General features: G+C 32.3%; 1 protein-coding gene across 1 annotated transcript; it reads right to left on the bottom strand.

The window, feature by feature from the left end:
* Positions 1 to 2,921: 2,921 nt before the first annotated feature.
* On the bottom strand, positions 2,922 to 14,357 carry LOC133202370 (uncharacterized). The gene is made up of 2 exons (XM_061338185.1): positions 14,033 to 14,357; positions 2,922 to 3,995 (listed from the first exon to the last, which is right to left on the bottom strand). Exons 1-2 carry the CDS (start codon positions 14,116 to 14,118, stop codon positions 3,329 to 3,331), a joined length of 753 nt encoding a protein of 250 aa, XP_061194169.1. The 5' UTR covers positions 14,119 to 14,357; the 3' UTR covers positions 2,922 to 3,328.
* Positions 14,358 to 14,940: the final 583 nt, after the last annotated feature.

The raw sequence follows: 14,940 nt of genomic DNA on the forward strand, positions 1-14,940 counted from the left end.
AATTTGACCAAAACGATATTGAAAACGAGTAGTGAAAATAATGAAAAGATATTAATTGTGATACAGTACACTCATTTGGGGAAAATTATCCCCATATCTATATCTTTACAAAATTGTATAGAATTACTTTTAAGTCTAAAGAATCGAATTCTCATTCACATTTTATGTGTGTGTAAATGTTTTACGCACATTTAATACAAAGGGAGATTAGTCAATAACTTGAAAAAATAAATTAATTATGGCTTCTCTCTTGGCTAAGGCTGTAAGCATTTAAAAAATAAATAACAAGTTAAAAAAATAACAGGAAAATGAAGTCAGTTAGTCACGTAGTCAAATGCTGTAAAGCGTCGAGGGTTACTCAGAAGATTTAATCATGTACCAGTTTACCCCCTTCCTTTCCAGGTGAAGTTTTTAAACATGTGAAATTAAACCCGATCATGACAAAGAGCACACGGCGGATTTGACCTGTCGACAGGGTATGCTCACTCCTCCATGGCACCTGCTCCTGCCTCCGATGTTTTTGGAGGTCCGTGTTTGCTCTACTCCCGAATGGCATTGTTTAAATGGACTATGAGCTTGAATATTTTTTGTTTTCTCCATATTTCATTATATATATAAAATATACTTCAGACAGAAATCTGTATATAAATATTGAACTAACTGCCCATCGTAGATTTTGACGAAACGGCGCAAAGTGTGGATCTTCTTGGAAAGCGGTTACTCTTTGAATTCGAATGCAGTAGGGTTCTGATGTGAAGCGATCATTTTGTGAAATATAGATTTATGAACAATAATAATGAACAGATTGCTACCTGATTGTTTTTGTATTCTTGAGAGCCGGTTTTGATAGATTTAAAATGCACAGGACATAAGGTGATGGATTATATAAAGGTGGAGGAATTTCAGTCCGAGAAACCAGGCCACTTCTATTGTAAAAGATTAGAAATCAAAAGTAATTCAATCAAAATTGATCTCAAAATTGTTTATATCTATGATTTCACTCAATTATCTTATGATGACGTTGACACTGAGACACCATGGCGACTGTTTACCTTGACAAACCATGCCTCAAGAAGGTCGTCGACAGGCTAGTTAGGCCATGAGTAAAACCGAAATGTTTGTAATATTTTCCAGCAGACTTTCAAAATAAGAAAAAGTAGACGAAAAAAAAAAACAGAATATCATTCACAGTTTATGATAGAAGATTAAAAAGTAATAGAAAAAAAATAGAGGGAAAAACATTGCAACTATGACGACTGTTTTACGTAAGCTGAAATAAAACATCATTGTCACAATACGCCGTTGTATTTACGTATGATAGCCATTATAAAGACATATGACCCATTGGAAAACTTTATTTGTTCTCTGCATATTTATATAACAGAAAGATGCAACAAATGCATTTATATAAGAGAAATGAATTTGGCTTACTATTCTCTTTATAAAAATTGAATGCATATATACTTTCTTTTTTAAATAAGGTATGACCCTGTATATACATATCCTAGCTTTTATATTGGTCAATTTGTGTCTTTTGTCTTTTTTAACTTCTATATAATTCCTGAGTAAATTTACTAAGCTGTTTTTGTCTCATGGGAATTTCAAACAAAAATCATTTTCAGCAGAAATTCAGTAAACTTCACACAACGCACTGATACATGTAATAAGGCAAAGGCATAGCTAATTTTCTTGCACAAGCGAATGTAAGACAATTCAAGAATCTTCGAAATGAAATATGGAGATAGCGAACATTATCCGAGCTCAAAAGTCCATTCAAACAATACAAATCAGGAGCAGAACAAACACGGACCTCTAAAACATTAGAGGTGGGATCAGGTGCCATGGAGGAGTGAGCATTCCTTCCGACCGGTCACACCCGCCATGTGCTCCTTGTCATGATCGGTAAATAACGGAGAAATTCGTCGATAATTCAGTGTGTAAATAATGGCCTTATAATTAGTATGAAAAAAGTCGGTCAGCATATGACTTAGTGATAGATCGTATTTGCTGAAAATCAGAATTACGTACAACAAGTTGATTAATTATTTAAGGAGTAGTATATTGCGAGGTGTTGCAAGTGGTTAGTTTACGTGTAACTCCTGGAGGCTGTCTTAAATAAATTATTAGTAAACTCCTCTTGAGACGATCAATTTGATGAAAGATAAGCCATTATGTTAACTCTTGTCATGATGTCAATGGGGGATCATAACATCTCTATCAATGGCTCTGTCTAATAGTTCAATATGTTTTATTGGGGGGGGGGGGGGGTTAATCACCAAATTCCTTTTTGGTTTGAAAATGAACTTATCATTTGATATCATACATTTATATTTTTCTAATCTTATATAAATAGTTTTATTACTTATTACTTATCATTATAAGTTATTAGGTTAAACGTCTGCTTTTTGCTTTAAGAATTCGATACAGTATTGATTATTTTTGGCAACATCCTTTTTTACAAGTTTCTCCACTAGGAATTACATGCAAGCCAAGAGAGTTGACTTAAGACAAAGAAATTAGACAGCAGAAGTGGTCTGGGATACATTTTTCTATGGACTCTCTCTCTCTACAAGCCTAAGATTTCCTAGGTTTTGGGACATTTAAGAAGTAGCCATTTTCGTCAATAATGTGATAGAGAGTTATTTAATGTATAACGAGCAGGTTAATCTATTTATCATTCTTGAGGTTATATGGTTAAAAGAGTGTCAGAGGCTAATTTGACGATAAAGCATACAGCAGAAATTTAATTATAAGATCAAAATATTTTTGTAATCCTATACTTGCACATCAGTGCAATAACAAGAAGCAATTGCCTTTCTGTAGAAAAAAATGTTTCTGAAAGAATAATTGATGTAAAGTCAATATACACATCATTTTGCAAAAGGGCTAGAAAATGAAAAGAATGAACTGCATGAAACACATTTATGCTTTCTTATTTAGCGTTTTGTATTTTGTATATTTATTTCAGCATTTATCACATCACAAAATATACTGCAGCGACTATACACGAAATTGATATGTTACAGTGTAGCAAAGTAAAAGTCATAACAATAACATTGATCATAAAGAATGAAAATTTCTTGTATTTTCACTTTTGACCACTTTACTATTGTTAGTAATTGTAGAATAAATGTCGCATATTCAGCCACAGAAGTTGTATCACTATTTGTTAATTCGAACACGATCAAGCCATTTTGCTTTGAATTTTTCTGAAGACAAATTTTACAATAACATTGGCGACTTTGACTTTTTCTTTATATACAAAAAATATCTGCCTTTTGATTATTTATCTTCAACATTTAAGGTTCATAGATCTATGAATTTAAGTTTATAGAAAACCAGATCCTAATCGGTCTAGCCTCCTTTTGTTCATTTCTTGGCGCTTAATAAAATCAGAACTAAGTCTATCGAATCCCCTTCGCTTGATAAACCCAGAGCTTAGTCTGTCTAAGTTTCTTTTTATCAGTCCAGAATTCAGTCTGTCGAAATGACGCTTTATAAATCCAGATCCCAATCTGTCGAAACGTCGCTTGATGAATCCAGATCCAAGACGGTCAAAATTACTACGCCTGATAAAACCAGAGTTAAGTCTGTCAAGATATTGTTTCTCTGGGTCGTCACGCTTGATGAATCCTGAACTGAGTCTGTCAAAGTAGCGTTTGTCTACCGCTTCATCGCCTAAATCATCTGCATCATATATATCGTCATACATTCCAGATGCCCCATCATCCCGTTTTATCAAACCCATGGAAAGCCGGTCCAATCGACGTTTCTTTAGTAGTCCCATTCCTAATCGATCAAAAGTTCTCTTTTCAGCTTTCTCCGGGAGATTTTGATCGCCTTCTTCAGAAGCCATTTGAGCTATGTAGTATTTGAGCTTTGGAACTAGTTCTTCTATCTTAGAGTCCGAATCTCTTTTGATAAATCCACTTCCGATTCTGTCTAACATCCTTTTGTTTCTGGATATCTTTTCTTCTTCAACTATGCCTGTTGTTCTGAAAATAATTTAAGGCAAATATGGAGTTAATTAATAAGAGTGTCACACGAAATGACATTAGCAAATTGTTATAAATACAGTTATACATTTACATTAGGTTTTGACTAAATGTAAGCTCAAACATATTTAGATACATTAGTGCATTTGATCTTTTTCCTCTACTTTTACTATTGATCATGTCTGAATTTCTGAATTATTTATCATATACATGTATTTCCAACCTTTGTCTTTTCTTCTCAGTTTAAGATGATAAAGGATAAACCAAAATTATATATTCATATAATATACCATTTTTCTTGTAGGAAATGTTCTCATAAACTTATTTTTCATAAAATAAATTCCTTAAATCATCTTCTTGAGGAAACGAATCTCATTTAATATTATTAATTCATGCGACAGCAAAGGAATTATATAAATTTTAATTTTCAACTAAAAATCAATGAAGTATACTTTTTAGGTAATCTATCAAGTTAACAATAATTCATATTCTTCTTTTTTATATCATCATTTGTACATCGCTAAAATGACGAACAAATTGTTGTAGGCGCCAATTTGATACCCAATTTTACGAGAAAAAATGATTATATTTGTAGGCGATGTTTATTCCACTTCAATATCTGGTCAATCAAAACATCACGAAATGCCATGCAGGACAAATAAATGAAGTGTCATGCAAATGTGCAGTAATGGATAAAATTCTTCTAGCAATAATTACTAACATCGAAAACATTAACCTGAAAAATTCTTTTTTGCGATTAGCCATTAAATGATTTAAAATCAACAGAATTGTTTACTTAGACCGTGCTAACACAAGTAAATGCATCGCGCAGTCTTGCTTAGAACAAAAGGCAAACTGTCAAATACTGCAGATTTATTTTGTAATATTTACATGGTAAATTGACATTAAAACGCACCTGACTAACATTTGTGACATGATAAAAGTCTGAAAATGCATGATAAAATCCTTTTTCATTGCCAGAGAGAGGGAGAAAAGAAGCAAATTAATCATAAAATCCAATTGTATTTACGGAATTAAAGCAATATAAGTCGTATTTTTTTTTATTTTATTGGGTTGTGAAATTGTATAATTATGATTATTTTGCAAGTAGCTTAAACCTTTCTAATCAATAATACTAAAAGTTGAATTTTATTAGAAGAGAGAATCTTAGTATGGATTTTGAAGTATTAGATTAGAAATCAATTTTTGCAAAGGATGACAGTCATATAAATTTGCTTCTATCAGCTTCTAAAAAATTTAGAAGTTTGTTAATCTTGATTCTTTTCTTTCAGTGATATATTAAATTATAATTTGACAACAAATATTTCCGACATGAAAATTATTGCTTTAATTTCATTCGGTTTAACACAATCAAAATCATTTGCTACAAGGTTATTCTTTTAAGAATAAGTCAAGTTGATACATGTCAACTGTATTTCATGAATGTGTTAATAAGTAATGAAATACTGTTGACATGTATCAAGTTCAAGAACTTGAACTTGATGCATGTCAATTATATTTCATTACTTATTAACACATACATGCCGATAATCTGTATTTTTCTTTACATCTAAGCCAACAAAGATGCAAGCTGAACAACCAAGAGTATTTCTTCTATAAACATTATCAGAACATTTTGAGCCTCTTGTGATTATTTCTCTGATGATTTGCATGTAGCTTTTTCAATCTATAAATCCAAAAAGATGGTTTTATATTGAAATAAAAAGAATTGAGGACACCTTTTACATTGCTTCTGATTATCAGAGGGGGAAAAACGTAGCTCTCTCAGATACAATTTGTCGATGCAAAGATTGACAACCAATGTACTCTAGTTCTTGCAGTTAATGATCTTCATTGGTGATAATTCAACATTTGCTTATGACCAATCTTATGTAAAATTGTTCGCTCTATCTGTAATAAATTGCTTTTTGGAAATAACACATGAAAAAAATATTGCCCTATAAATAGTAATACAGTGTGAATGAGGCCATGAATGATAAAACACTGTAGTTCTATTTCGAAATGAATGTCCATTTAAAATTGTTTTAAGCAATGTAACCTTTTATAGAACTAAATATCTATAACAGGTAAGAAATAGAAAAAAGCCCGGAATATGATTAATCCGCGGACAACCAACATCGGAATTACAACGATACGTTGCCCTTGTCATTTAAGTCATGCAAATTTCATTGCTTCCTTAAAGTTTTCGTTCCTTTTTTGCCCTTCTTTATTGATGCAATTATGATATTACGAAATATGTCTTTGGGAAAGTGATCCTCCGACAATTCACGACAGGTCTGTCACGCAATGTGGAGGCTGATTGCATGCAGTAAATTTCTTGATCCTTTAAATGTTTTTGCAATAAGACAGATTGTTATCCATGTTGACAATGCATCAAGAACCTTTCAGCTTATCCGCCAACATCGTATATGATTGTTATTTTTTTGTTTCTTTGTTTTATTTTTCTTATTTGTTTGTGGCTCCAAAAAAAAATATAACAATAACCCTAAGTTCAGAACTGCTGCTTGCTTTTTTTTAAATGAATTTTGAAATACAGTTTGTTTTTTTTTTCAAATTTATGTACTGTTTCTCTTCTCTTGACAACAGAGATTAAAAAAAAAAGCACAAATTTTACGTAACCTTTACTACATGTATGTAAAGCTATTTGCGAAGGTGAAAGTAATACTGTTTACGTAGGTAAAACCATGAGATCAGTAGTTTCTGTGAAAAGTTGAGGACAATTCATTCTAATTAGTCTATAGAAGACAAGCTAGTTAGTGTAGCAAAACAAGGTCACTGATTTCTGCAGGAATGCAATACATCATTAGTTTTTATTGTTATTTATATTATTTAAAGCAACGTAACCAACATAGCAAAAGTCAATCTCCACAGGAGAAAACGATATCTAATTGTTACTGAAGGTCAAATCTTGTCGCTATTAGTACAGAGCTTAACAAATTGAATATATATCTCTTCAACTGGAATCGAGGCCAATTCAAAATTAAACTTAAATTGGTTTAATTTAAATCGATATTTTCAAAGACACAGGTAAAACTTGGCTATCTTACAAAGATATACAACACATACAAATGTTAGTTTGAACAGTTTTGGCGTCTTTTTAAACTGGAACCTCCTTAAACTTCTTAAAAATAACATGTTTTAAAGTTGAACTCAGAAGCACATTAAAGCAGAGTATATCGCTCTACACTATCGTTCTTTACTATATAAAATAAAAGTTAACTCTTTGAAGAAAAAGAGAGAGAGAGAGAGAGAGAAGACATAATTTTAAAACATAGATATAGCCTGTTGGATGTATTATGTCTTGAGATAAGCTGTGAGAACAACATAGCTAACACACAATTCATAGAATTGAGAGAGAGTGTGTGTGTGTGTTATAGCAACAGTAAGGTATATGGGAAAATTGTGGAAGAAAGATGGGGGAGCTTAAGTACTAAATTTAATTTACAAGTTCATTTTTTCATGTAAAATTTATAAAGTTCCCATTTGAATCGAAAGTTTTTTCGGCATCTGATAATTTCTTCTGTATCAATAATTACCCATCAGGTTCCCATCAGGTTTTCGTTGACCGTTATGAATTGAGGAGAGGAATCATGAGGAAGTTAAGTGAGATGTCTCCAATGCGTCGTATCACAATTAATTTGGGGAGAAAATACATTGTGATGAAATGATTCCTCTCATATATACACAGTCTCCCCCTGAGTAATTGATAATTTACCAAGCTGTATACTTTATTCCGTGGGAAAGAAGCATGAAATCTTGAGAATATTATCTTGGGATAACAGATTTTAGATTGAATGTATGATCTGAAGAATTATGGGCAAACTTTGTTATTGTGAATTCACACATTTACATACTAAAGTTTTAATGAAAGACGTGGTCTCTAAAGATTCCAGGATCTTGAAGTTAATGTTCACTTTTCAAAGAAAAATTATATTTATATAAACAGTCGATTTTTAGAAAAATCGGCATGAATGACTTCAAGTATAAAAAAAATTATGCGTGCTTTTTTAATCGCATTATCCACTAATAGCAGTAGGAATTGTTTTGCAAATACGAAGTACATATAAATTTACTCACTATCTGGTATTTCCTTGCATTTTTTTTAAACGGTAAATTTTCTAAATCAGAGTTTCAATTTAGTTTTTATGTATAAATCTGGAAAATTGTTTCGTGAATAGAGTAAGCCCTATTCAAATGATACTTTGTTTTGTATTTTCCTTGTTATGCCGTCTATAACAGCTTATGATTAACCACAAAACTGAATATTTATTTCCAAAGAATGTAAAAGTGTGAACTTGACAAGTCTCAATATTTCTGCACATTATAATGCTACCGCTACTCAAAATCATTTTTTGATGAAAATACAAAGATTACTTTAACTATTATTTTCTTTAAACTTAAGTGATATAATTTGCAAAAAGAAAGCGTTATTAATGACATGCTGATTACACCGCATATTTCATTTCGTTTGGTGTTAATGAAATCTAAGACACCGTGACACGAGGGAACTTTCTACATATTCCAAAAATACTTTTACTAGTGAAATGTGAAGATAACAAACAGTGTCCATTTAAAGAATACAAATTACAAGCAGAGCCAACATAGACTTCTGGAGACAAAGATGGGATCAAGTGCCTCCCCCACCCCCACCCACCCCCCACCCACCCCCAGCCGATCGGTCGCATCCGCCGTTTGCTCCTTCTCATGATCGGGTTGTATGAAAAACGTCAGTCAAAATTCGACCCAATGTCAGATTGTATTTGCAAACAAGGTCATTGTATCAACCATAGAATTTGCAAAATGTTTACTTTTTATGAGATTGTTGGAATCCTTGTATCATCCCTAACAAAAATTTACTTTAGTTAACTAAAGCTTACTATAGTGAATACTTGATACTTTGATTTACTATGAACTTTACTCTAGAACTTTTTTGAGGTTTGAGGCCTGAAAATATCTAAAATTCAATGTCATATTGAACTTAAGTTTTGGGAAAAAATATATGAATATACAAATTATATTTCCTTTTTATTTAAAAAAAAATGAATGTTTGAATTGGGGAATATGAAATATAATACTTTGTAAGTCATAGTAAAAACCTTTATTTACTATGGTAAAAACTTTGATTTACTAGAGTAAAAACTTTGAAACTGTAGTAAACTTAAGCTAATAATTGTATAGTAATTGTAATTTTTTTTTCTTTTGTCAATAATCTGCCTCATTTTAGAAATTGTGTGTACTTAACATATGATCTTGTGTATTTAATCAACTACTTGGAGACATAGACTCCTTACGCAGGTGATAATGGTGTATTGCTACAGAAAAAACGGAAGTTGACGATAGACGGTTGAATTCATCACATTTATCATAAGTCTAGTTGTCAATTCGCCATCAATATTTTTTTCTGGTAAATTATCCGTAATTTTTAATTTTCTATTAGTTTTATATTTGAATAATAGTATTTTATCGGTTTTGCATCGGTACAAGCCTTAAGCTTGAACAAAATGCACAGAAACAGATACGCATTTAGTCGGACATACTGAAACATTGACAACGGATACAAAAAGCCATAACCCAATAAAAATAAAATTGCGGAAAGCATTAGGATCCAATGCTGGAAAATCTTTTCCATTACCCATAGGTGGTCTGTCTGAATATCGAATATAAAACTAGCAAATTTCATTATCTGTCAAATCTTGCCGACTGTTTGTACAAAAATGTCTGAAACAATATCTGAAGCCTCTTCGGTTCATAAGTTGAATGGACAGTTGTTTCTTCTTTTTAACGGTGGTATTTACACATTTTGCCTATGCTCGCCTCGAATCCCCCCTGAGAAATGACAATGTTATCGGCATATCATTAGGATGGGTATATTTCCACTAATCCAATTTCACTGTCTCCTTTCTCACGAGTTCAAAATGTCTGAATGAATTAAGTAGGGCCTATAGAATGAGAATAGATGGTCTCTGTGATGAAGAGGAGTTATCTGCAATGCTTGCCTGAGGTCAGCTTTTTTCCAGAATCTCTTATTACATTATTTCTTTGTATGATGACGTCTCTTTTCGGCAAGTGCAAGGATTTTAGTTTTCCAAAGGCAAATACTGAAAATAACATAAACAATACAGAAATTGAAATATTTTATTTTCAAATATTTCAATTTCTGTATTGTTTATGGTATTTTCAGATATGTCTGAAAGATTACTTAAAATAACTAGGTAATTTCATGCAGACTCCCTGCGAAATCAAACGTATTCCCTTTTTCTGAGAAATTAATTCATTCTTGTATGAATTCCTTTTTTGTAGCGATGAACCCAATTTGCATGATTTCAACATAAATCTAACGCACTGCATCAATATATTGTAATTTAAATCACAATATAATAACGAGGGGCTTGACGTAATGTGTACATATTGTAGCATCGTTGTTCCCCTACTGTGGCCTTTCTAAAGGTCATGATTTACACAGACATGAATAATTATACAGTACTAAAAATAGGATGGTTGTTTGTAAATTGGACTAATTAAGGGTCTCTTGTTCTTAAAACATCCCCATTTAAAAAACTAAGCCCTTATTCTGAAGACATATTATCGCCTGTGGGATCATGGTATATCAAACATGAATCCACATTACTTGGGGATAGCTGCATACTATTTTGATTGATAGTGGACTGGTGTTCTTGAAAAGACAATGTATATATTCCTGTACTGAACAAGTTTTTCCTCCTCGTCTTGAGAGACATAATTTGAACTACTGAGTATTTAAATTTACAGTTAATAGAAGAATTTTCATTGTGTTTTGTTATTTATTGACCTATGGTTTTTGTGAGGATTTTAAAAACACTCTTCTCATTAACTATTTCTTACCTCCTATTTATATGGATTTTAACCATTCATTTGAACAAGTAGACCTGAAAGGATATTTGTCCTTTTTCAGCAAAACTTGCATTATGCAACTATGTATGAAATGTATGGAGATAACGAACAATATTCAAGCTCAAAGTCCATTAAACAATACAAATTTTGGAGCAGAGCAAACACGGACCTCTAAAACATCAGAGGTGGGATCGGGTGCCATGGAGGAGTGAGCATCCCCTGCCGACCGGTCACACCCGCCGTGTGCTCCTTGTCATGATCAGGAAATAACGTCCACAATTCAGTGTGTAAAATAATGGCCTAACAATTAGTTTAAAAACGTCAGTAAGCATTTGACTTAATGATAAATTGTATTTGCTGACAAGGTCATTGTATCCACCATAGAACTTACGGAATGACGACTTTAAACGAGACTGCTGATATTCTAAGTTTCATCAACTTGTTTGTCAATAACTTACCCCGTTTTAGAAATTGTTCATACATAGAGCATGCTCTTGTGTATCGAATCAACTGAGAGATATAAACCTCGTATGCAGGTGTTGTTTAAATATTGTATATTTCACTATCTTGTACACTCTTCCCAGATTTCAGATCATAGACAACGCCCTCTTAATCATGTAAATAAAACTAATATTTCATGTTTCAACAGCTATGTGTACATGTATTTGAATCAGTATATATGTCTGCTTCCATCCACACTCACATTGTGGAATCTTTTCGTACATTTAATAAAATCAATACCGTACTAATTACAATAAAAACAAGAGCAAAGAAAATATCAATATGTAGAGTTTACGAAACAGAAACTGTAATTAAATATTGTTCAGTGGTGACCTTATGATATTAGTTCTAATTACCGGTAGATGTTTTCGACTAATTGATTAATTTCAGACAAGTTCAGGGGAAAGTACTTATTCATAATAGTTAGAATACATTTTGTACTTGTACATGTAATATTACACCTTAACAGTGTTACATTGTTGCCTTACATTTGACTTAAACACCATGCTCGAATAGTCAACAAAATACGTGTTTAAGGCACGTGAGGATAAGAAAAATTTATAATAGTGAATATGGGTTTTGGGGGGTTTATAGAGCTATAGATCATCGCTGTAATCCGAATTATCACATGCTCCAAGATTCTCCGCATTCAATACTATTTCCCGTCCTTGTAAGCGAAAAGGTACTGTTAACACTAAGACATGGTCTAATAAAACCCATTAATATACAACTATATTTAATATTCCTATCATATAATGATGAAAAAAAAATCTCCTAGAAAAACATGTAGGACTTAAGTTCAAGGTATAAAATCAATCATTACCTCGTCATACTTTCATAAGATTACGTAATTGTTCACGAAAGATCTTTATGCTGAATATTCATGAGTTTTTGTAAGCAAGGAATTATTTCTTTTATTACGACTTAGGCACAAGACATAGGATAATTGGAAATTATATTTTTTCGTCATTTGAACATATGATAAACAGACCTAGACGATAATCTCCATAGAATTTTAAAAAAATACGACAACTTACGTACTTAACACTTGTGGACCATACAGATTTGAAGAAGATTTGATGGAACAAGATTAATTAAACAAATAGGCTACTCCTTTTTAACATTTTGCTTATCATATATATTTGAGAAAAAGGCTATACATAAATCTTTTGATTGGTTTCGTTAGATTAAGCATCCCAAAGGGAACCTTTATTTAAAAAAAAGAAGAACCAGACCTTACTATAATGTGAAGTGTTAAATAAGACTAGGAATTTGCAGTGACAGTTGATATTTGTTTTGAGGACTCATCCCAAAGACCCTCTTTAAACAACCTTTGTCCCTTTTCTTCGTCTCAGGTCTTGCTAAGTTATATTTCAAACCAATCATCTGCTCTTGATGCAGAAGTCTACATATGAACCTACATGTACGACATCTAATCCAATACAGGAGTAAGTTCGATATAAGAATGATTCAAAGTTCGTCATGTCAAACACACGTCATACACTGCATACTGAAACATATCTTAAATGTATGACTTGTAGAGTGTGTCTGACAATGATAGCAAGAGACGTCAACAATTATCTCGAGATCCAATGTGAATGTACTCAACAAAAGTTTCAAGGAACAACTAACCAAATCTGTATTCTGTTGATATGAACGATCCTGCTATACTATTCTCATTGCTAAAGAAATGATTTGACATTTCTTACCATTCTTAGAATAAACATGCTACATGTCCTTCACCAATAATGTTACAAAAGTACCATTGAAAGTACTGTTTTTATGTAGCCTTAAATAAGGAAATGTGTGTATTAATGGGTTTTATTAGACCATGTCTTAGTGTTAACAGTACCTTTTCGCTTACACGGACGGGAAATAGTATTGAATGCGGAGAATCTTGGAGCATGTGATAATTCGGATTACAGCGATGATCTATAGCTCTATAAACCCCCAAAAACCCATATTTACTATTATAAATTTTTCTTATCCTCACGTGACTTAAACACCATGCTCGAATAGTCAACAAAATACGTGTGACAAAAAAAGACTAGGTAATTTAATGTACTCATCTGAAAGGTTTACAAGCTTCTTACTACAGTCAATGTATATAATAGAAGAAATAACAACTATATTACATATTTTCTCGTACAGTATCAATGTTCCCTAATTGTATTATTGTTTAGTCTTTTTGTTTGTTATGATATTATTTATAAATTTGAAATTTCAGGTAAATTCCTTCTCTTTTTAACCATGACGCAACTTACGTAGCTACTTATTTTCTTTTTGAAGAGTTAATTTATAATCAAATTATATTTTGAATACAAAGATGTCAATTGTTTTTTATATTAATTATCTGATTGTGTATGTTATAACTAAATTATGTTTTTTACACAAAGTCGTGTTCTATGTAACCAAAACACAGAGCTTAAAAGTATACAGTAAGTGCTGATTTCTCTGATTTTGGTGAGAAAAAACGAATATGAATAGGCACATAAAAGATCGCAGTATATGGTATTGAATAGGAAAACGGGCAAAGTAAAGAAAAGTTAACAACTTAACACATATTTTGAGGTTAAGTTTTTATTGCAAAAATAAACTATTAATGTATACATGTTATAAAAAAAATCTTGAAATATTTTACTCACCCGTCGATGCAGTAGATGGCAAGAGTTAAAAGAACTATACTCAGTACTGAGCGAGGGCTCTGAACTCCATCTATAGCCAACCACATTGTAACAGACTTGTTCGTCAAGTTGTTTGAAAGAATAAATGTAAACTAACACGTTATATCTGTTTTGTTTAGGTTACACAGCTTTCATTCCTTAATGACAGTATCTATCAAGTTATCACAGCGGTAAATGAAGACCAATGCTCGGCTTATAAAGATTACCGCTGCTGATGAATATTGATTTTAAAGCCATGACAGAATCGAAGTCACGCCTCTTTTACCCAGTATCTCGTGGGCAAACACGTACTTTCACACGGTTTTCTGTCAGAGGACATGATCAGCTTCCGCCTGTCACCATCTGATACCTAAATATTAGAATCGGAAACGCTCTGCAATCGACCAAACAAAGTGTGAGATTAATTCAATATTACACGTTACTGTTGTTGGTTTTCTTTTTTTACTTTTGAAGAAAACGAATGTGCATTTTCAGAACTGTTACCAAAATAGCAATTAATTTAAGGAAATGATCAATTTAAAGGTTCCCCCGGAAAACCAGAAATATATGTATGAAATTTGAGATAAGGGTAAGAGGGGTTGGGGGGTGTAAAGGGCAATGTGTCATTAGAATCATGAATGGGGTTAGTTTTTTTATGTGCATCTAGTGTCGAGAACTACACTGGTTCTAGACCAATTTAGGACATTTCAGTTCTCGGACAGGCCACTTAATGACAAGATAGGCTAAAACCCCCCTTTTTAGACCTCACTTTGGGTTGTCAATTGAACAATGCAATAGTTCATAAACAAAACCTGTTTTCATCCCTGACTCAAAATGAGTGTTAATTTTGCATTGTAAGTGATAGCATACACAGAGTCCCAGGAAGAGAA

The sequence above is a fragment of the Saccostrea echinata genome, unplaced genomic scaffold (assembly GCF_033153115.1).
Source record: "Saccostrea echinata isolate AGI-Se365-2 ecotype Australia unplaced genomic scaffold, CSIRO_AGI_Sech_v1 ptg000047l, whole genome shotgun sequence".
Lineage (NCBI taxonomy): Eukaryota > Metazoa > Mollusca > Bivalvia > Ostreida > Ostreidae > Saccostrea > Saccostrea echinata.